The sequence below is a fragment of the Salvia miltiorrhiza genome, chromosome 8 (assembly GCF_028751815.1).
Source record: "Salvia miltiorrhiza cultivar Shanhuang (shh) chromosome 8, IMPLAD_Smil_shh, whole genome shotgun sequence".
NCBI lineage: Eukaryota > Viridiplantae > Streptophyta > Magnoliopsida > Lamiales > Lamiaceae > Salvia > Salvia miltiorrhiza.
In genome coordinates this window covers 28,929,128-28,952,772 of record NC_080394.1, presented here as the reverse complement: position 1 = coordinate 28,952,772, position 23,645 = coordinate 28,929,128, and the positions used below count along the sequence as shown (strand labels likewise).

General features: G+C 36.4%; 1 protein-coding gene across 2 annotated transcripts; it reads left to right on the top strand.

Annotated features, from left to right (window-relative positions):
* The first annotated feature begins 1,401 nt into the window (after positions 1-1,401).
* Positions 1,402-16,176, top strand: LOC130997505 (protein SUPPRESSOR OF QUENCHING 1, chloroplastic). Of its 2 annotated transcripts, none has more exons than XM_057922841.1 (28): positions 1,402-1,866; positions 2,894-2,994; positions 3,090-3,146; positions 3,225-3,319; positions 3,762-3,861; positions 4,173-4,231; positions 5,164-5,288; positions 5,602-5,728; positions 6,186-6,273; positions 6,372-6,450; positions 6,597-6,657; positions 6,741-6,816; positions 6,987-7,097; positions 7,825-7,920; positions 8,619-8,741; positions 9,294-9,491; positions 9,965-10,069; positions 10,446-10,510; positions 11,289-11,382; positions 11,752-11,906; positions 12,690-12,739; positions 12,841-12,962; positions 13,053-13,160; positions 13,716-13,808; positions 14,553-14,589; positions 14,857-15,104; positions 15,267-15,416; positions 15,800-16,176. In XM_057922841.1, exons 1-28 carry the CDS (start codon positions 1,506-1,508, stop codon positions 15,962-15,964), a joined length of 3,249 nt encoding a protein of 1,082 aa, XP_057778824.1. In that variant the 5' UTR covers positions 1,402-1,505; the 3' UTR covers positions 15,965-16,176. The 2 variants fall into 2 exon arrangements, with proteins under 2 accessions (XP_057778824.1, XP_057778823.1); XM_057922840.1 differs by having other exon boundaries at positions 6,355-6,449; positions 6,595-6,657.
* Positions 16,177-23,645: the final 7,469 nt, after the last annotated feature.

Here is a 23,645-nt window from a genome sequence, read left to right as displayed (position 1 = left end):
TTTAAAATTTTTTAATTAAGATGGGCCCCATATCTTCTTCTCTCTCTCAATTTCGGCAGGGGGGCATTTGCTACCGGTCATTCTCTTTTCCTCGATGTAGCTCGACACAGCTCAGTCATTGCCGCTGCTCCATCGCCCCTGTGAGAAGCACCGCCACAGATCACTTTCTTCTCCCCGACGCTGCGTGAACCCTGCAGTGGCCGTCGCCTCCCTCTCTCATTCCGGCGACTGCAGTGGCCAGCGGAGTCAGCCACCGCCCAAAACCCCATCTCTCTCTCTCTCTCTCTCTCTATTCGAAGCAATGGTTTAGTATACGGCGACGACGGCTCCTAGCTGCTGATGTGAGATAGGGAGGCAGGGGCTAGGACACGGCGGTCGGCGGTAGCTCGGAGCTACTGTCCGACCGAACGAAGGGAGAGGGAGACCAGTGCGAGAGGCGGCGACAGTCTTTGTTGCTGCTCGTCGGAATTGACAGATGAGGCGACGACTGGTTGCGCGGCGGCCTTCTCCGCCGCAGAATGTGAATCGTTGCCGGAAAACACAACGGTAGAGGCCTTGACTATAGGGTCATTTACGATTAAAAATTTAAAAAATAATTTTTCTAACGGCGTTAAAATGCGGGGGGGAAATTGGTTCGATTTTGCCACGTTGAGGTAGTAAACAACGCTTATCATGACTATAGAATCCTGTACGCGATAGGGGGAATTTGGTACTTAACCCTTAAAAATTACATAATTAAAAGGAGATAGGAGTATTTAAAGAAGAGAAAAAGGAAAAAATTAAACGGTCGAATGACCGTTTTTTTTAGAAAAAAAGGGTGTTGGTCAAATGGGCAACGACCCAATTTTTAAAATCTAATTTTTAAAAAAAAAAGAAAAAGAAAAATAGGCGCGTGTTTACATTTTCACTATCGGGGCACACCCGATCTATCGGGATCCCATCGAGTCATCATCTGCTGCAGTGGGCGACCCGATTTCGGGGTGACTCGAGTCCCCCCTATCGGGTCCCCACTGAATATGCTCTAATATGACCACAAGTACCTTTCGTATGACACTAATATGGCCATAAATACCATTCGTGCAACACTGAGTATATGACACTAATGACACTAATAGTGTCATGTGTGCCTAACCCGCGCACAAACTCGAATCCGACCCGAATTTGGTCCGTCCTAATTAAGGGTAAAACGGTTCTAAATAGTAAAAAATGGCTAGTTTTGTGTTTTTTTAATTAGTGGTCAAATTTTCTTCCTTAAAATGATCATATGAGTATATTGTTTCATAATAACATTATGTATAGAAAAACAGGAAAAAAAATATGATAATAATAGCATTATCTATAAAATAGAAAGGCAGGAAAAATATGACAATGATAAATAATAGATTATCTAAAAAAAGGAAGGAAAATTATAAAGGTAACACACTACGATAACGTTCTCAAGTGTCTATCGCCATAAACCAACAAATCAATCTTCCATTGCTGAAAACAAAGCACTCCCTCTTTCCATGGCCTTGAGACCAATACCGACTCCTTTTTCAGTGTGCAGCTCAAGAACCCACTTCAGGAATCTGTCTTTCTTCAACACCAAATCAAGATTTCTCGAAAATCAGTGGCCTACGAAGGATAAATCGTCGAATTTACATGGGAAGAGAACGCCTGGAAGAATGGTGAAGGCGTGCGTGAGCTTGGAAGAGAGAAACCCGCCGGAAACCGGCAGTGAATGGGGGAAGGTGTCGGCGGTGCTGTTTGACATGGACGGGGTGCTGTGTAACAGCGAGGAGCTCTCGAGGTTGGCTGCGGTCGATGTTTTTGCGGAGATGGGAGTTGAAGTGACGGTTGAAGACTTTGTGCCTTTCATGGGCACAGGTATTTGATGTATTTATTATTCTCCTTTTTGTTTCGATTAATTCATAACTCTGCTTCTCTTGTTTTATTATCAATGAGCAATCTGCTCGAAACTGTTAATCAATTTTTCATCTTGTTTCGGGCTATGCTTCCATTACTCGTGCATTGTGTGCTGTGGAATGCCTTGTTGTATGATATTGTGGAGTGATTAATAGTAATTAGTTAGGGCTTAGGTGACAGTGCCGGGAAACAGTTGCCATTCGTCTCGTTTTTAAAATTCTTCCGTTGTTAAGAACAATGCTATGGACTAGAATGCATCAAATTTAAGTGTTTTTGGGTGATCATTCCTTTACTAATCAGCACCTTCTTAACTGCACCTACTTAACTGATGGTCATAGTTGTGGATCCAGAAGGAGCACCTTTCGCGTATGCCCCCATTCATATTCTCCTTTACTCTAGATCATCAAAATGTAGACAATATACATTATTGAAGACAAAGATCATCAAAGTGTAGTCAATATACATTATTGTAGACAAGTTGAAAAGGAGAATGTCTCAGACTGGTGGATTATTTTAGGTTTCGAAAACCCCAAAATAAGTGGAGGAAGTCATGAATAAATTTTACGGTCTGGCTAGAAGAGATTATAGAAATAAAAGGTACTAGATAATAGTGACTTCATGATTGCTATTAACATGAATGGATTATACATCTATGTGAGGTATCATATATTTGAACACTTGTAAAACAAATATCTTATTGATGTATGATCTAGGAAATACTTATCTAGTCAAATATATCAAGTCTAGCAAAGAGCATCAAATGTAAAATACAGTCATAGCAAGTTGAATTGGTTTTTTGGAGAGTTGCCACTCAAGTCCTGAATATTCCAGTTTGACTGGCAGCCAAAGCTTGATGCTATCACAAAGCACATGTTTCCTGGTTTAAGTTGCATTATTTACATTGTAAATAATTTGTTGGATGTACTGATCTGATTTCTGAGTCTGTTAGTATTTCTGGGTCTGAATATGCTCCATCAATTTGAATCAGGCGAAGCTAACTTTTTAGGAGGTGTTGCTTCTGTAAAGGGTGTGAAGGGATTTAATCCCGAGTCAGCAAAGAAGAGATTCTTTGAGATATATCTGGATAAGGTGCTTGAACATTTTTTTCATGCGATTCATTTATTTATAATATTGAAAACCATTAAACCAGTGTGATTCCATTAACATATTCCACTTTTTTGTAGTATGCAAAGCCGAATTCTGGCATAGGCTTTCCTGGTGCCTATGAACTTATAGTGCAGGTATCTTGCAACAAAAGCATTTTATTGCTCATTTTCACGACTTTATTTGCTGTTGAATTTACTGCTAGTGAATGACAGTGTAAAAACAAAGGCCTTAAAGTTGCCGTTGCATCTAGTGCTGACCGTATCAAGGTTGATGCCAATTTAGCAGCTGCTGGTTTGCAATTATCAATGTGAGTTTAGTTGCAACACATTGATAACATTGATTACTTGGTGAAAAGCAATCTTAAACTAACAATATGAGAAAGGTTGTACTAACAATGGGAAAGAATGTTAAGTTTATCAGAAGACTCATTTGAGCTTGAACCTTTTTTAATGGCAGGAATGCTGATTTGATCCTAAGCAGTTTAATCAATAACATCATCCATCTAAAACTTCACTGTGATTATATTGCTCTAGCTCCACATTGTATCATAATGACAATATACAAATAATGATTATTCAGTAGAATATCCATCCCAGAATAGTACATTCAAACAATGCATTAACTCGAGGTGCATGTGATGGCTACTGGCATGTTCATCATGTAATTGAACTGTTTAAAAATTTTAAAATTATTATATCTTTTTCCAGATTATGAATTTGTTTCTGTTCTGTTTGCTGTTACATTAACAGGTTTGATGCTATTGTGTCTGCGGATGCATTTGAAAACTTGAAACCTGCTCCTGATATTTTCTTAGCTGCATCAAAGATACTGGATGTGCCAACAAATGAGGTGTGCGTCTATAACTGCCTTTCTTGGTGGCTATTGTCCTTTGGTTCTTATTCTTAGTTATTTATTTGGGCATTAGTGCTGTCCTATGGTTCTTATGCTTAGTCTTTATGAAGGCACATTGAAGACATTGTTTAGTGATCTAAGCTAATGAGTTTCCTGTTACTAGATAATATCATCCAATAACTATTGGAACATTTCAGATATTTTTTATGCTGTAAAATATCTAGTTACTGCATTTAGTTGCAAAGTCTCATCCGAGCCTAATGAAAAGAGTGCCAGAACTTAGACTGATGACCGAAATCTTTGTTCAGTGCCTTGTTATTGAAGATGCATTAGCTGGAGTTCAAGCTGCCAAATCTGCTCGCATGAGGTAAAGATTTGTGGCTTCTTTATCACTTGGATTGTTCAGCATTGCTCCTGACTCTTCTTGCAGGGTTTGTCTGTGTTGCATTTGAGTACGTAGATGTAAGTCTATAATCTCGCTTCATATGCCAAATTTTCGTCTTGTTCTAGTTACAAAATTATCTACATGGAATGAGAATTTTATTAATCTTGAAGTGCAGCATGTTACAAAAGGGGAGCTATCCCAATTAAAGTATGGACAATATGACCAAAGGGCCTGCTCCACATTATAAGAGTGAAAAAAGCACGGAGAAATTTGAAATCTTTTTGGTTTGACACCCAACAATAAGTGACCTTACTTTTAATTTGAGGAACTTTATTTGGGAATTCCTCTAAGTTTTCAAATGCTCTCTAATTCCTTTATAACCAAAGGGACCAAGATACTCTGGGTACAGTCACTTTCCGTATGATTCTCCTTCTTCTTCTTCAAAGTTTCTCTTTTTAGAATTGCTATCTTATTATGACTATCCAATAATTGCTTTCTATTTAGGATCTATGCCTTTCTCTTTATGTTTGTTCGCTTTTGATTTATTGCTTAATCACACCATTTTTCAACTTCTTTTTTCTCTTTCTTTTTTTCTTTTTTCTTTATCTAGTTTTTTTTCCCTTTTGTTTTCCTTTTTTGTTATGAATTTTTTATATATGTTCTTGTTTTTTGTGTGATTAACAGCTTGACCTCTTTGATAATTAGAAAGTAAGGGTGGGGAAGGGTTTCAACCCTAACTCCTTTGTCTAGAGGTTATGAACCATTCTCATATTATTCGAACAAATCATTTTAATGTAGAGTGTTGCTCTTCTTCTTTTATTACTGATCATCAATTGAATGTCACCCCCTTTCTTCTTCTCTGGTGTCCATTTTGATAAATTTATGGGTTTTTAGAGAATTTGGTATGCTTGCAGATGCATTGCTGTAACAACAACATTAGCTGAAGATACTTTGAGGTCTGCCGGTCCATCACTTATCAGGAAGGAGATAGGAGATATTTCCCTTGATGATATTCTTAATGGTGGCTCTGATTCTCCTAGTATGTAGTTGTGGAAGTACACATTAATTCTTTTTTGCATCATAAATGATGTACTAGGTTGAGACTCCTCTTGTAAAAGATTTGAAACAGAATCTAAGGTTTATTTCTTATAAAATTCTATGTACTTGAAAATTTGATGAATAAAAATTTTGTTTTCACTTAGTTATGTTTTTTTGTTGCTATAAACTTTGTTATTTCTTTCAGGTGAGCAAGGGTAAATTCTCTTAGCTATGCATTTTCCTGCAGTAGCATTGGTGCTTGTTGTTGAAGATTTCTGATGCAAAACAATATCTAATGACAAGAAATATTGCAGATCCAGAGAGGCAACCTTCTCAAAACTCTAGTACTACCACACAAAGTCTGTCCTATTTGTACAGTAAAGAAACCGAAGCATTTGAGGGTAAAGACTCTATGGCGGATCCAGTCTTCTCATTTGGAGGGTAAGGTTCTGTTTATCAGTTTTGGTTTTGCGTAGATGACCTCATAAACTAGTTAGAAGCCTATTCTTGGGAAATGGATTTTTGTTCGTTCTCATAGAGTTTGCTAGAGTATGATCATCTAGGCTTGGTCATTAGCAATTTGTTCAATTTGTTGTGGCCAGAGGGCTTCAGTAGATATCTGAATCTGCTCAGTCATGATTGCCTATAGTAACATGATTTTCAGTCATTGAATTGAATGGCTGGACATTTTTTCTTTTGCATATAAGAAGCACCTAACTTAAAATTTACATAGTGTTATGAGCCTTCTTCGTATTCGTCACATGTTTTTCACTTAACCACTTCTTCATGTTGAACTCTTAAAGCTCCAGTTTTACGTATTCTTCTTCTAAATTCTATCAGTAGTGTAAAAAGGACATTCAGGCTGTACTACTTGAATTGCAGAATGATTCATTGACAGGTTTCAGGGTTCTCGGCGTAATATTTTGAGATATGGAAGTTTGGGAATCGCTCTTTCTTGCCTTTACTTTACTTTCACAAACCGGAAGGTATGCTGCTTTCATAAAAATGCAACTTAGGAATTGATGACCTATGCTTCATTAGTTTAATTATGGATGTATCTTTGCAAGCTTTCATGTCTATGCAGGCCATGCAGTATGCATCTCCAAAAGCCATCTGGAATTTGTTATTTGGGGCTGGCAATCCTTCTTTTGGACCCAAAAAAGGTCTATCATCAACAGTGGACTTATTGTTAATTGACCTGTATACTGTGAGAAAAAAGATTGTGTCATCCTTCTGACCTTATGTTTCTTGCTGTTGGTTATGTGAGATAAAATAAAATGATAATCTAGTCCCTTTTGTTTGGTTGCAGAAGAATCTCGTAATGATAGAGTGCAACAGTTTGTGAACTACATATCTGATCTGGAGAAAAGGTGTGTAGAACTTTGACTTTGTTAATAGTTTTTTTAAGATACTTTCTAACTTGTTAGATGTGTGCTACTTTTTGTTATATAAGGGGAACTGCGACAACTGTGCCGGAGTTTCCATCTAAACTAGACTGGCTAAACACCGCTCCTCTTCAGCTACAAAGGGTATATCTGTGTACTATTTAGTTGCTTTATATTGGTTGAATAGTTTCACTTGAACAGGAAATCTGTTATGATCTGTAATTCAAATGTATTAATATGTCCTCTTAAATAGTAGAAGCATGTTGAGATCAACTATACAATGCTATTTCTGATGAAATCCTTTAACTGGACAGGATTTGAAAGGAAAAGTGGTTATTCTAGATTTTTGGACCTATTGCTGTATAAACTGCATGCATGTCTTACCAGATCTTGAGTTTCTTGAAAGAAAGTATAAAGATGCGCCAGTAAGATCCTTTTCTTCATCTTTTCTTATTTCTGATTGTTTTCTGTAAGCACTTTATTATCGTTGTAGTTGCTCTGGGTAAAAGTTGTCTAGCTGAAGATTTGCTTTTATGTTGATTTCTTTTATGTTCTATCTCAATTCTGTTCCTATTTCTTGAATATATATTTTAACCTGATGAGGACCTCTTTCCAGTTTAGTTGTTCTGCTGCAATCAAGATGCATCTGGTAGTTGCTGAAAATTTTATCCTGCAACTGACTGGGCTTAGCTTCTAGGAGGTTTCAATAGTATAAAAAACCACATAATTTATTAAGATTGAGGTTAGGGATGATAAAGACCAGAAGAATGGTGTCACTAATTAGAAAATTTACAAGAATCTCTGTTCACTGAAGGTAATAATGTCTGACATGTGTAGGATCGTCCAATATATTCAACATCATCTGATTCTAGGTTTGTATGTTTGAAGCTGTAGCATCCTTCTAAACAATTAAGGAACATATTCTGTTAAATTGAATGATATGGTTTAATCACTTGGTCTAAGGGAAAAATGGTGTCACCAACAGAGAAATTTTCTAGAACTCTATTCAGCAAAAGATAGTTCTGTTCATCAGTTTTAGTTACGTAGAAGATACTATCTATAGAATTATTCCTTGATAATGAATTCGCATGTTGCTTATAGCTTTAATAGATCATTGTTTGTAAACGTTGCAATAACATATGGTTATTGCAGTTTGTTGTAGTAGGAGTTCACTCTGCTAAGTTTGATAATGAAAAAGACTTGGAGGCCATTCGAAATGCAGTTTTACGCTATGGAATCACTCACCCGGTATGTTTGCATCCACCTGACCACTTATTGGCTATTAAATTTTGCCCGTGTGACTTAGGCATGTGCATCTGACTCAACAAAGTGAGGATCATGAAGAATTTGGAAGATTATTACTAATAAGATAGATGTACTAATACTTTGTCGGTTTGTCCATTCCAAATGTGTAAAGGTACTGAATAAGACATTTGGATCAACATTAGACAAGACTATAAAGTGGAACTCTAAATGTTACTTTCTATATCTGATTCTTAATTAAGCATAAATAAGCTATAGTCTATGAAACTGATTGGTGATTCTCCACTCACTTCAGACTTAAATTGCACCACCCAGAAACTCCTAATGGGAAAAAGGAATGTAAATAAAAATTAAAAATAGCTCAAAAAAGGATAATAAAGAAGGGATATGAAAAGAAGAAGAATTAATTGAAAGAAAGTGGTGTGTTGCATTGTTGGTGTAAGCGGTAACAGCAACTATGCTAGCCAAGAATAGAGATGCAAATAGGTAAGAAAAGGGGTGCAACAACATATGAAAGAAAAATAAGATCTGGATGGATATCATAAACCGATAAAGTCTTATCGCCACAACCAATCCAACACCACTCACTCTCTGTATTTATATTCATGCCTATGCATGTAGACTTTTTCAAACAGCCAATCATATTTTGACTTGTCATTACTGTGAAACTTTTTGGAACTCAGGTAGTGAATGATGGTGATATGTATTTGTGGCGAGAGTTGGGTATAAACTCATGGCCTACATTTGCCCTTGTTGGGCCAAATGGCAAGCTTTTAGCACAAGTATCTGGTGAAGGTCGGCGGAAGGTAATCAATCATGCTGTCATGCATGTGGCATATTCACCTCTGAACCTTCTAGTAATGAAGTGAATAGAATTCTTTGTAGGAAAGAGATAATTGAACTTGCTTCACTTCTGTGTAATTGTTGACATCATGTAATTTTTTAATAGTTGGTTCAATTCAAAGTCCAACCCATACCTGATTTTTGTTTGATTATCTGATTCACTTGCATAACATAGGCTTGAAGTGCCTCAGTAGTGTGCTAATGATTTGGTCTATTTCTCTTTTCTTATTGAGCTTATGTAGACTTGTAGAGCAGATATTCTGTTCATGGTGTGTCACTGCAATTATTTCAATCTGTCTTTTAGTTTATCCGTCTAGTGTCTCTACCCATCAGAAATCAGCACTTGTCTACTTTTGATTGCATATTACCGTTGCTCCAATATGAATACCTTTTCTTCGGTTTCTCAGAATTTAGGCCTGATTGTATCTTCTGAACTAGCTTCTTTTGCAAATCAAATATATTACTCGTACTGAACAATAAATACAGAATTAACTCTATATAATTTCCTTCCCAAGGATCTCGATGATTTGGTTGAAGCAGCATTACTGTATTATGGTAGTAAGAAAATATTGGACAACAGACCTCTTCTTTTGAATTTGGAGAAGGACAACGATCCTCGATTGTTGACATCCCCGTTGAAATTTCCTGGTAAACTGGAGGTTGATGTTCTGAACAACCGGCTCTTCATTTCTGATAGCAACCACAACCGCGTAGTAAGTGTCTCTTCTCTATCTTAATCTCCTTGTCCCGTATGGAAAGTGAAGGGTTCTTCCTCTCTTTGTGATTCCACTTTTGCAATCATGTCTCACTCTGAAAGACTAGCAGTTGCACTCTATTTGTGCATTTGATTGCTTATTCCAAGAGTAAGATGCATGATTTAATTGGTTTCTGTAATAAACATCGCATCAATCTTCATATTGCTTTTTTTTACTTGTTTCTCTGTTATGTACTGTTGATTCTATTTGGATAAAATATAGCAGGAAAAGATATAAGGTTTTGCCATTCTCTAAATATGCTAGCTCTTACAACCCTTCTTAACCTGCATTGCTTGTCTTCATTTTCCCAAGGTGCCATTGCCACAACATATATTCTCAGTGTACATTATCTTATTCTCTTCAACGGAAGCCAAATCTTGTGGAGACGTGATTAGACCAAGTATAACTATTTGAGTCATGATTGGTTTCAGGTAGTCACTGACATTGATGGGAACTTCAAAATGCAAATCGGAAGCACTGGAGAAGAGGGCTTTCGTGATGGTAACTTTGATGATGCCATGTTCAACCGCCCACAGGTAATAGTTACTTTTGTTCTTTTAGGGTGCGTTTACTTTGATGTATAAATTTATCCATGGAAAAGGATGGATAACAAAAATTTATGCCTTTAAATGTCTCCTTTCTTTTCCCACATTTTACACAAAAGAGAAGTTCACCATTTTTCCTTCCTTTGAAAATAAGGAAGGAAAAATGGTGAACTTCTCTTTTGTGTAAAATGTGGAAAAAGAAAGGAGACATTTAAAGGCATAAATTTTTGTTATCCATCATTTTCCATGGATAAATTTATCTATCAAAGTAAATGCACCCTTACTATTACATCTACCTTTTTCAGTTGCTCGTACCTTTTGCATTTGGCGATGCTGAAATAGTGATCACATATTGTATGTTTTGTAGGGACTTGCTTATAATGCAAAGAAAAACCTCCTATATGTAGCTGACACTGAAAATCATGCTCTAAGGTAGCACTCTGACTGCATTTCCCTTTCTTTTCTTTCTTTTTCTTTTGGGTACAAATAACTGCAAATTAAGCCGAAGACAATGCATTTTTGATTTTATCTTTTGAGATATTACCACTGATCGGCTGCTTACATTTTATCAGCTCACTACGAGTTGGTCATTTCTATTTGGAATTGTTCATACACAATTTTTGCTTGATTGGTCCATAAAGGTGGAAGGGAAGTTGAAGTAAATAGTGCATTCACCTTGTCACAATGAAAAGTTTAACCAAAAATGGAATGGCCAATCCTGTGAGAACCTGGATCTTTATGCCTCCTTATACTTGTACTTGGGGGAAAGAGCAAATATAGGAAACACTAAACTAGTCCCAGTCAAATATGTGAAACAGGTGAGGAACCTTATAGTTCTTTAAATTTGATGAGGCATGTAAAAGATTATTCTTCTCCAGTGTGAAGAGTACCTTGACCATACCCATTCCTTGCTCCCCTAAACATATGCATGACTATTGGTCATTGTAATATTTCTGAGGAAGAATTCATAATAATGAAAAAGAATATTAAGGTGGTTTTATTCTTTTTCTGTTACCTTTAGAAAGTCAAGACAGCAGCCCTCATATCTCTAGTGAGGATTTAGATCCTGGCTTTGCCTCTAAATGATGAGACTAAGTTCCAATTCTTCACTTGAGTATTGGGCTTGTCATGATTTCTTAACATTACTTCACACTAGTTAATCTGGAGTTTTTCGCAAACTACTCTAATTTATTGACTGCTCCTACTGTAGGGTGATTGATTTTGTCAATGAGACTGTGCAAACACTTGCTGGAAATGGAACAAAGGGTTCTGACTACCAAGGAGGAGGGTCGGGAACATCTCAGGCAAGATTTTGTATAGAGTTATTTACAAACAGTATTAGGTGATATGGAGCTAATTATAATGGACAATGTTATTATATGCAGCTTGTAGTATACTACTCCCTCTGTCCCATTTGAAATGTCTCAAAAAAAAAATGGGCACGGAGATTAAGAATTGTGTGATAAAGGTGTAAAGTGGGACAATCCAAAATTAAGGGCAAATTTCTTTCTATTTATGGGTTGGGCCATTTCAAATGGGAAACCCATAATAGAAAATGAGACATTTCTAATGGACAGAGGGAGCAATATGTATTGAAGTGATGCGAACTCCATTAGCAGATGAGATTGCAATGATAAGCTTCACCACTTCGCTTGACATTCTCTCATTTTCAGCTTCTTAATTCACCCTGGGATGTCTGCTTTGATCCTGTAAAAGAAATAGTTTACATTGCAATGGCTGGCCAGCATCAGATTTGGACACATACACCAGATGGAACTACTAAAGCTTTTAGTGGTGATGGCTATGAAAGAAATTTGAATGGTTCCAGGTAAAAGATGTGTTGCAGTTATGACTGTATATTTTCAGCCTGCCTATTGATATCGAAGGGACTATATTTTAGGTTAAGATGGCTACACTTCTGGATTATAACAAAGCTCATGATCTTTGTTGCATTTACGCATTTGTCTTTCGTAAGCGGTATACCAGTTGAATGCTGAAGTTAGGCTTCTGAACTGAAAAGTGAGATGAATCCACCATTAGGTGTCATGAACTGGGTTGTCATGACAATTCATACAGTTCACAAACAAATGTGGATCTTTTCTGGTGTTTGACAATAGGTTCCTAGACTAGTCTAAGTGTTCATCTTGTGGTCACTTGAGTGGATTACACATCATCCTCTTAGTGCATTGCCCATAGAAAAAGTACTCCATTCAAAGGTAATTCTATTCCAAATATTTTAAGATATTCAGGAGAAGAAGAGGTAGATGCAGGGCTTCCATTGTATTGTTATGTAATGAACTTGGATAGAACAGCCTTTCATTTTTTCAACAATACATTGATACATTTTGTCTTTCTTATTCTTTTTTTTGGTTTTTCATTTTTTGTGAATGTGTGTGTGTTGGGGGGGGGGGGGGGTTATATTTTCATATAAGCAACTAACTTGTGATGTGCTAACTTGCTTTTAGGCTACAAAATCACTGCTGAACCACAGAAAGTATCTTACATTTTCATCCTGGCACGATTCAACTCTTGCACAATATGTGTGCTTTCTACAATTAGAAATTGATTCCAACACTTTCCTGATTGTGAGTTCGTTAATGCACTAATACAGTTCTGGAAGCACTTCATTTGCTCAACCTTCCGGAATTTCATTGTCACCTGGTATGTGTATAAAGTCATAATTAGCTGTATATAGTGTTAGGTGAATTGCTATGGTTATTTGATTGTAGATTTATGAATATTTTTACTCATTGCTTTGGCAGATTTAAAGGAGGCATACATTGCTGATAGCGAGAGTAGCTCAATTAGAGCACTTGATCTAAGTACAGGAGGGTCAAGGTTACTAGTTGGTGGCGATCCAGTCTTCTCGGACAATTTGTTTAAGGCACTTCTGCTGCCATCTGAAAGTTTATAGTCTAGCACTTGTTATACACATTAAAATTTTTTGTTAACTTTGCCTTGTTATTTGTTGCAGTTTGGAGACCATGATGGAGTAGGTTCTGAAGTACTTCTTCAGCATCCTTTGGGAGTATTTTGTGGCAGTGATGGTCATATTTATCTAGCAGACTCTTATAACCACAAGGTACTTACATAAGAAGATGAAAGGAGCAACAGTTTTTCAGGTCTAAGAGTGCTTATATTAATATTTCTATAGTTCCATGACAATACTGTAGTTGCTGGAAATGAAACTCCTTCATTATTAGATGAGAGGATATACATCCTTCTCCTAATTGCGTGCTGCATGCAACGTGTTTTGGATGCAATATGTGCTTAATGTTTACAGGGTCTTAGACATCATCCCGACTACTACTATTAGTAAAAAAGTCCAGCTATGAGCACATCACCTGAGCCTATGGGGACCCTTTTAGGAAAATGGCTTTGCAGTCCAATTTCATTTTGTAGTTGATGGATTTGGAGGTTACTTTTTCACTAATGGGCTCTTGGTTCTGTGTAAGATAGTATCATAGTTATATGGAACCCCCTTTTTGAACCCCTGGGACTAAGTAGGCTCAAGAGCCACCTCCATAATCATTACTATTCTAAATGTTTTAATTTTTGAATTATTACTTTCTCTCTTGATTACAAATATTTTATTTTTGAATCAAATGCATCATCTGCTTCCTAATTTACATTTCAGATTAAGAAGCTGGATTTGGCTAGTAAAACAGTCACTACATTGGCTGGCACCGGGAAGGCTGGATTCAAGGACGGACCAGTTCTGGAAGCCCAGGTTGAAAAGAAGCTTCAGATTTTCCTCTTGAATATTTTTCTACTTTACCTTATTGGAATCCACATAACTGATCAATTTGGTTTCTAGCACATTCTTTTGTATCACATAAATGCAAATGTCATTTGCATCATGACCCCTATACTGTGCAGGGGCTAGTATGATCTAAAGTAACACTAAGATGACGTAACTACCCAAGAGAACTCCAAATTTGAATGAATTACAAGCTCTCAGAGTACGAACATACAAATCCTATGAGTTAAGTAGATTAGAAAATGAGTAAATTGTAACTCTATGAGTGATATATGTTGATTTAAACATAAAAAGTAAGTTAAACAGATACTGATCTAAGAATTGTTTAACCTTGTGGGTTAAACTTTTAGAGTAAATGTATGAGGTGAATTTGAAGAATTATGAACATTATGCTTTGACCTTGTGTTATCTGCACATGTAGGTAATAGCAATCGCCAAACTATTAAATACCGACTTATGTCCTAACATTACAATTATCCCAGTTCAAAATGGAAGTCTTTAAATTATTATCTGCTTGAATAGACATGTCTGTTATTAGTGACTTTTAAGGTGAAAACTAGTTCATTATTTTGAAGCCTTCCGTGTCTCCAAGTATTAAAGAGTCTATAGGCGATCAAAAAATGACATTCATCCTTGTTATTGCCTTATTGGCATTATCCTGGCGGTTTTCTTTGTTCCTTGAAATATAACCGCTGATGCCCTTTAAATCTGCAGCTCTCAGAGCCTTCTGGACTTGTCGAAGCTGGAAATGGTAATTTTTCTACTGCAAGACTTAATCACAGTGTCTACTTATTCTCAATTAGAAAAGGGTTCTTACCAGTTTCAATATGCATAATTTGTGGTTTGTACTAGTTTTTTAGATTTTCTTTTTATTGAAATACGTATTAAAAGATTATCTTTCAAAATAGATTGGACGAATATGTCCTTCTTCCATAGCTATTGTAATCAATTGAACTTGTTTTTTCTCCTCATAGTCAAGTCAGGGGACTTATAACGTTATATTTGACATTGTTTGCAGGTAGATTATTAATTGCTGATACGAATAATAGCGTAATAAGGTTCTTGGATCTGAACAAGAAAGAACCAGCACTTCTTACTCTGGAGCTTAAAGGTGTCCAACCTCCTACTCCAAAATCAAAATCACCACGGCGTCTAAGAAGGAGATCCACAACTGATACGAAGACCATAGTCATTGATGGTGGTTCCATCAATGAGGGCCAACTACGTCTGGAAATACGGGTACTGGAAGGCTACCATTTCTCAAAGGTTCGCTCTCTCTCTCTCTCTCTCTCTCTCTCTCGTTTAAACATGCAGATACTCTGATGTTCTGATTATTCTTTGCTAATGCCGTGCATTTTTTATCATACTCGTATTTCCATCCCACATGTGATACTTATACATATGACTCTAAAACATCCCCATATACAGGAAGCACAAAGTAAATTCAGCGTAGAAGTTGAACCAGAAGATGCAGCAGTAGTCGATCCTATGGATGGTAATATCAGCCCTGAAGGATCAGCCATTCTACACTTTAAAAGATCATCCCCTTCACCTTCTAAAAGTAGAATTTTCTGCAAGGTATTTCCTAGCTTTAATCTCTTTGCTTAAGACAGTTATTTCTTTTGTTTAGTTCCTTCTATTTCTTTTTTCATCGAAATTCCTTTTTTATGTCCTAAATGTTCTGTCCTACATTTATGTTTGACAACAGCCATGCCTTTGTTCTCCAAAGCATTGTTCAATATGTAGATAGACACCTAATTATCTTGGCTTTCGATTTCTGTATGCTTTAGAAGCGACACAGGGTATCCGATTAGTTATCATGGATAGTCACCTAATTATCTTGCACTTCGTTTAGTTATCATGGATATATAGTCAGTGTGGTCAGCATTGGCACTACGCGTTGAGAGTAAAGAAATGTGAATAAAGGAATCTGTTAGTAACATTATAGCTATGATCTGCAGGTATACTACTGTAAGGAAGATGAAGTTTGTCTATACCAGCCTTTGATGTTTGAAGTGTCTTTTCAAGAAGCTGCTCCCAGCGCAGCCACGGCGGAGATACCGCTGCAGTACGTCGTGAAACCTAAATCGGATACATACAATTTGCAAGCTACACTCGCTCGCTGAGATTCTTGGCAGTTAACGGTAAAAAAACATACTAATATTGTACTATTATACAAAGATTTGTATTAAGAAGAATGTTAATGTGTTCATATATTTGACATTGAGTATCAATCCTTACGTAGCATTTTATGTTTAATGCCAGTGTAATTTCTCGAATTCGGAAGTTGTATTGTTTGAACATATGAGAAATAAATAAGAAAGAAAAATCAGTTTATAACATCTATACTAATAGAAAAAGAGTCTAAGGCAGTCTAAGGACAATTTGTGGATTGTCTATTTTACTCTTACTATATATTTTATTTTAAAATTATTTTATATATTATATGTATTTATAAGAATATATTAATTCATTAGATATTACATTAAATCTATGTGATATATATCTATAGCTATTGATTATGCTTATAAATAAATATATCCATCCAATAAATTATCTAACAAAAGTAATGAATTAATAGATTTTTTAAGATAATAAATTAGTATCATATAAAATAACATTAATTAAACGTACAACGTACGTTCTTTCTGTTAGTTAGATAAAAAACTCCTTTTGGTGTATACATTGGCGGATATGGTGGGGCTTAAACTCCCATCAACTCAATTTGTTTATTTATTTTGTAATTTTCGTAGGATCTTCGAAGTGTCAAAACTGTGTGCAAATAAAGTACTTCAATTTGTCCATTTTATGTGTAAAAAAGACCCCAACAATGAATCGAATTGTCTAAAAATATATTTTCTCAAAGGAAATTTAAAATATATAGCTGAGATAATTTTTTATCCCTCTCTTGTATCATATTCCCTCCGTCCACGGAAATATTCGATTTTGTTATTTTCGTCGGTTCACGAAAACGTGTCTTAATTTAAAAAAAAAAAAAAAATCATTGATTGTTACTCCATTCATCCCATTAGTAATGTCCTGATTATTATATTGAAATGTTCCACTAGTAATGCCTCATACCATTTTTAGTAAAAAAATTAATCATTTAAAATGTTAATACTATTAATAGTTGGGCTAACTCATTTTATACACAGATTCACTTAAAATAATCTTTAAATATTTTTCACCAACTCACTTTATATACTAATAACACTTTTCTAATCTCCATGTCTAAAAAATGTGATTCATTACTAATGAGATAGGGGGAATATTATTTTTTGTGGAGCTCTTTGTCCACTCATTAATTACACAATTGTTTTTTATTAAACCACACCCATGGGCCCTTTGGACTGCCTTCCCATGTATTTTACCACCATTTTATAGTTTGTAGCTGTTGACGACTTTTTTAATGGGACTTACTTAAGCTTGGACCATATTCCTCTCTCCCCATAGATCATCTAGTACTCTTTTTTCTATATGGAGTTTTTTCAACGAGTTTTTGTTCATATGGATTTTAACGAGGTCCAGTTCACCACTTCCTCTTGGTTGGGTTGATATGGGAACTGGATATAGACATTGACACAGTCAGTGGCGGATTCAAGATTTTAAATTTGGGGTGCGATAAATAAATATATAATTATAAAAAAGTGAGATTTAAGTTGGCATTTTTCATCGACAATATGTTCTTTGCCTGTGTTTGTAATGAGAAGAAAAAAAAGTGAAAAAGAGCATAAAATTAAAGGAAGATTTAAATTTTTTTAAGGTTACAAAATATCAAAAATATTACTATCAATTATAAAATTTACTATATATAATACTTACTAATATTTTTTTCTTTTATTAGGGTATAATTGTACCCCCAATGTTTCATGCTGGATCCGCCAATGGACACAGCTTTGAGGCCCCTTACGTATCTCTTCTTACCGCTTAGTCTGTTTGCATTATTCTTCATTTCTTTGTTAGTTAGTATAATCCCCTCTCCCACTTGATTTACTTTGCACATGTATCAAGTTGTATGCTCTTGGGAATGCCCAAGTACTATGTAACTTGTTTATTTTTATATTATTAATTTATTTATTTTTTTAAAAAGATTTTTTCTTTTTTAATTCGTGCTAACCTCCCCTAAGACTTATTTTCGTGAACGGATGAATAGATTATTTTGCTAAAGATGTCACGAGCTACGAACATATGTGACGAAGTTGTATACTCTTAATTCTCAATTTTGTCCTAAAATTTAATTTTCGAATGTCACTTTAACTCAATTTTCAGCAGGCCACATTTGATATATAAAAATTTTAATTTCCCGACAAATTCGTTAATATGATAAACATGATTGTTTATGCCTTTTTTCTATAATGCACTATTTGTTTGGGGCATAATATACAATTTAGACTTCATTGTATATAAATAAAATAAATAATTCATTATTCAAATTAATAACAAAATGATGTAAAATCTTGCTTGTTCAAGAATTAAGATAAATTTTAAATATTCATTTTTCTTTTCGTGCTCAACTTATCTTGACACACTTTTTTTAATTTGTCCTATTTATAATATTAATTTTCAAAAGTAGTATATGGTTTTTACCTTTTTTATACACATTAAATAATTGGTCTCTACCCAATTTACACTCTTAATTTCTTAGAGTACTGTTAAACGCACATAATATGTGCGCACATAATACCCTTAAAAATTAAATCGGACCGATTTATTTTTTATAACCTTCTTCAAATTATGCCATTGACTAAATTACCCTTATTCTATATTGAGAAGTTATTGATTTGTTTTGTTTTGTTTTTGTTTTTGTTTTTTTTTGAAACGGGAAGAATGTAATTTATTGATCACTTGGAATCATCAACAATTACATTGTGAAGCCACTCCAGGTAGCTATGCTTCCAGTACACATAATGCCCCGTGCGCCCAGCATGTTGGGCAAGCAGATGTGCTGCCCTATTGGCGGATCAATGGGCGTGAAACACTCCAAGAAGCATACATTCCCTCGCTCTAGAGATGATCTCGAAGATGTCTTCCGGAAGAAAATCGCGATCAGCATCAGGAGAAGCCATGATTCGAGCGGCCAGGAGTGAGTTAGTAAAGATTTCAATCGGGTAAAGCTCGCACTCAATACACTCCATCAACCCATCGACGACCGCCATGACTTCAGAAATCATAGCGTTGGAAGAAGGCCCCCTCGCCTTTGCCACAACTCTAATCACTCTGCCCCCGTCGTCACGAATGATGATGTCAGCGCCGAAGGTGTTATGATTGGGATTGAAACACGAATCCACATCCACCCGGTACTGACCCCGCTTCGGTGCTCTCCACTTCCGATCGCCCCCTTTAATGCCCATGGCATGCTCCGCCGAGAACAACGGCTTCGCCGTCAGGTAAGTGGTTCAGAAAGCTTCGCACTCACTCTCCGAAGGAGGCAATAAGGGGCTGCTGTCTCCATGCACCTGCTGGTAGTGGTGAGACCAAATTTTCCAAGCCATGATAGCCCACACCTCAGCGTCTCCAGTCGTGAACTGATCCACCACAGCAGAACCAATGTCCCACAAAGTCATACCCTTCAACTTCTCAAGTAATCCCCAAAATCTCATCTTCTTCCACACTTCTCTTGCCACGGGGCAAAAAATGAGGCTATGGTCGGTAGTATCCCATTTTTCCTTGCACCTATCACAGATACCATCCACCGAAACGTGGTGTTCACGCAAGTTACAAGCGGTGGGAATGAGATTATTATAGGCTCTCCACAAAAAAACCTTAACCTTGGGTGGGACCGAGAGATTCCACATCAGTCGACCCCAAGCCTTCTTATCAACCTCGCTGCGATGGGGGTGCCGCTCGTAGTATCCGTGCTCAAGTGAGTATGCCGTCTTGACAGTAAACCTTCCTATCGGCTCAAACTTCCACCCCACCTCGTCAACATCCCCGACATCACCAATGGGCGTCCACCGGACATCATCGCACTCATGCGGCCACAGCAGCGCCTCGAGTTTGGCCTCATCCCACTCTTCGGAATCATTAATAAGATCAGCCACTTAGTATTCTCATCCACCATCTCCACTTTACCTCAAATACAGCCCGTCTGCCAATCCAAAATCCATGGATCAGCAAAAGCCCTTATCTTAGCACCATTCCCCACTTTCCACACTGAGCCAGCCTTAACAATGGATCTGCTCCACGCCAGAGAACGCCACACAAATGAAGCATTGGATCGCACCGGGGCTGACATAATGTCCCCTTCCTTAAAGTACTTGGCCCGGAACACCTTAGCAAGCAAATAATCGGATTTTTTTATTATTCTCCACAACTGTTTCGCCACCAGAGCTTTGTTAAAATATTTGAGGTTCCTAAAGCCCATTCCGCCCTCATCTTTGGGCCTGCATAGGACCTCCCATCGCCTCCAATGCATTCGTCGTCTCTTCTTCTTATCCCCCCACCAAAAGCTCGCACAAATGCGGTGAATGTCGTCGCATATGGAATCCAGCAGCCTAAAGCACTGCATGACATATGTCGGGACCGCTTGGAGAACCGCTTTGATAAGGGTCTCCCCCCCTTCAGAGATGTCCCTTTGATTCCATGTGGCGACTTTCTTTTGAATCTTCTCAATAAGATAGCTAAATTGAAGTCGTTTATGTCGAATAGAGAATGCCGACACCCCCAGGTATTTCTGAATTCTATCACCGCACCAGACTCCTAAGCAATTCATAATGCCACGTTCTTCTCTCTCCTTTGTGTTTGGGCTAAATGTGACCGAGGATTTGTCGAAATTGGTAGACTGCCCCGAAGCATTTTCATACGTCGAAATGATCTCTCTAACAGCCTTTGCTTCAGCTACCTTAGCCTGGAAGAAGATCAGGCTATCATCGAGTTATTGATTTGTTTCTAATGATACTTTTTCCTTTTTTTGAACTTCCATAATTTTGGAAAGTAATTGATTTGTTTCTTAAAATATATATGCCCAATTTATTAATATAAATTTATATTGTTAAACAAAAAGAATGAAATATGAAAATTATTTATATAATAAAATTGAATTAATCTTATTTAATTTGGTACTTCATTACCACAATCTCATACATATAATGAATTAAATCAACTAATCAAAAATAAAAGAATTTAATCAAAATAAATTCAAAAACCAAAGAATGAAACTAAGCACCGCCTCAAAATAAATCAATACCCCCAGCTCTAAAATCAATCCCCTCCCTCACTCTTTGAAACAATCCACCGCCACCACCTTAAAATTCATCGCGGCTCTCTTCTTGAAACGTGCCTCTCCCTCCAATCATCTAATAGCAGTGAAGCTCGCGCTTCTTCCTTCGTGGCGAAGTGTATCCGCCTCTCTCCAGATTTGGAAATCGCGACGTCCCTTCCCACATTTATTCCTTCTCCCCACTTGGTCTTTTCTTTCATCTCAAATATCGAAAGCTCTGGTTATAGAGTTTGGGTAATTAGGTGTCTTATTTCATTTTGATGGTACAATTTGGGTAATATGGACTTACTCATTTTGAAGTAAGTAATGGATTCGTGAATGCCCTCGAGGCTATATATTTCTTTGCTGTTGTTCATGGCTTGTTTCACTTCCCTCACTATATATTTCCCGTTCTCAATGGGTTTCTTGAAGTTAGAAGCTCCAAGAGCAGCACTCCGAAGATGTATACATCGCTCTTTTATGTCGGCTGTGTCATGTAGTATTCAGGATCCAGATATCCCTGAGTTTAGCAATGAAAAGAAACATAAATTTGCAAATGCATAATGTATGATATCAAGAATTTCAACTCAATGTCTCATGAAAATGTACTTACCATTGTGCCTTTAACTTAAGTTGTAACATGACCTCTTTCAGATTCATTCAAAGGCTTAGAAAGGCCGAAATCTGCCACCTTAGCATTCAGTCTCTCGTCCAACAAGATATTGTCCGATTTTATATCTCTGTATATCGTTAAAGCATGCAGATACTGAAATTTATGCATATTACTAAACCATCTTTGTAGGTCACTCTTTACCGGATGTATTAGCATAAGCTCCGAAAATTTGTAATATTGCCAGTCAAATCATTCTCACAGACTCTGGATTCATATTTTCCAAGAGTCTGTAAAATTAAACATGCATACACAAGTCAGAGTAATTTCGTAAATTTTCAAAAATTTAAGTCTCCAACAAAAAAAACCTAAAAGTACTAGAACCCCAGCTCATTTTTATTTTGTGAATCGAAATGTAAACTAAATACAATTGCCCTAATAATGATAAACAATTTGAATAATCTTGTATCCGAAAATTATGGAAAAGACAATGCAAGAACTAATGACCCTTAATTTTCAAAAGGATCTGCTCAAAAAATAAAATTCACCACTAACAAATAAATAAAAATAAAAAAAAAAACTCTTCTCACTCAACAACAATAGTGATATCAACAACTAAGTAAACATCTGAAATTTGTGTGCGCGGAAACACATAAAAAAACACGCACTTTGAAATGAACTATGAATACTTAAAATGCAAGTAAAAAAGCTAAAGAGTAGCCTTCCAATGGCTGGTGATTCGGTCATAGACAATGAAGAATGGACCTCTTGCAAAGTGGAGGTTGGGATGCATTAGTGACATGACTAGGAGAGGTAGACTCAATTCCTAGTATCTTCATTAGGAAATATTTTTCCTGCAAATTCAAATGCTAAAATGGTTAGTCTAAAAATACTTCCCACCTAAAAAATAATAGGACTATTTTTATATATTTTACATAGAATTCTGTTGATTAACTCCGGAGCAAAATTTGAACTTAGAGAACATCGACGTACAACTCAAGTCTGAAGATAAGAGCACATCAACTGATGACACTTTGATTAAGAAAAACTCATCAGCTGCTGTGATGTGTAATAGCTAGACACATTCATTCAATTACCACCCACTCTTAACTTATGAACATTTAAGTTTAGCCTTACTCCTCTATATTTGCTCAACTCAAGAGGTAATAATACCAACATCTTTTAACTCTGCCAAATTATTTGAGCTAAGTGACATTGTGTAAATCGTTTAAGGCATCAACCACTTTGTTTATTGCACAATACATATGCCTGTCATAAGGAGTTTCAACACAAATATACAAAAATAAGATATTGTACAAAAGTTACATTCTTATGAAGTGCTCTTTTTTCTAAGTTCTCATAGGTTCAGATACAACAATCAATCAAGAAACTATGACACTAAAGCTGCTAGCGAAAACAAAACATATCTTTGGATGATAGATCATCACAACATCAAGCAGAGAGCACGATTGCGACTGTGATTCTTTCAGGATTCTGATACAATTCCTAAGTGATGTGCATATGAAAGAATTTGACATAAACAAAATTTCAACTTTTGAAATTCTCAAATAGCAAGCACCTCAATTTCATATGTAAATGGTAACACTAAAACACAACTTTATATATATATATAATCCACTTTTAAAAAAATCAACTTTAAAATAAACGTTAAAATTCAAATTTTGACTACTATATCAAAAAGAAAACAAGCTATACTCTACTAGCTTGAGTTCTCGCACCACCTCCTCCACAAGTCCTTTCAACAGCACCTCCTCCAAGAGTCCTTTCGGCAGGATTTTCAAGTCGATTTTTCCTTGGTCTTCCTCTCCTAGGAGTGATAGGAGGATCACACAATAAAGTTCCAGTATTGGTCCCTTCTTCTGTACCGCCCAAGGCAACGAGACTAGATGTAGGTGGAAATGTCCAATTCATGAGCACATTCTTTAGTTCTCAACACTTCTCCTTGATTAAGTTCTCTTTTTTCACGGAACCATAAGCC

Excerpts from the sequence above, each read along its gene's own strand:
- LOC130997505 (XM_057922840.1), top strand. The coding sequence starts at position 1,506 with ATGGCCTTGAGACCAATACCGACTCCTTTTTCAGTGTGCAGCTCAAGA. Across the intron at positions 7,098-7,824 it reads GAAAGTATAAAGATGCGCCA|TTTGTTGTAGTAGGAGTTCA; the intron begins GTAAGATCCTTT and ends TGGTTATTGCAG. Across the intron at positions 8,742-9,293 it reads CTGGTGAAGGTCGGCGGAAG|GATCTCGATGATTTGGTTGA; the intron begins GTAATCAATCAT and ends TTCCTTCCCAAG.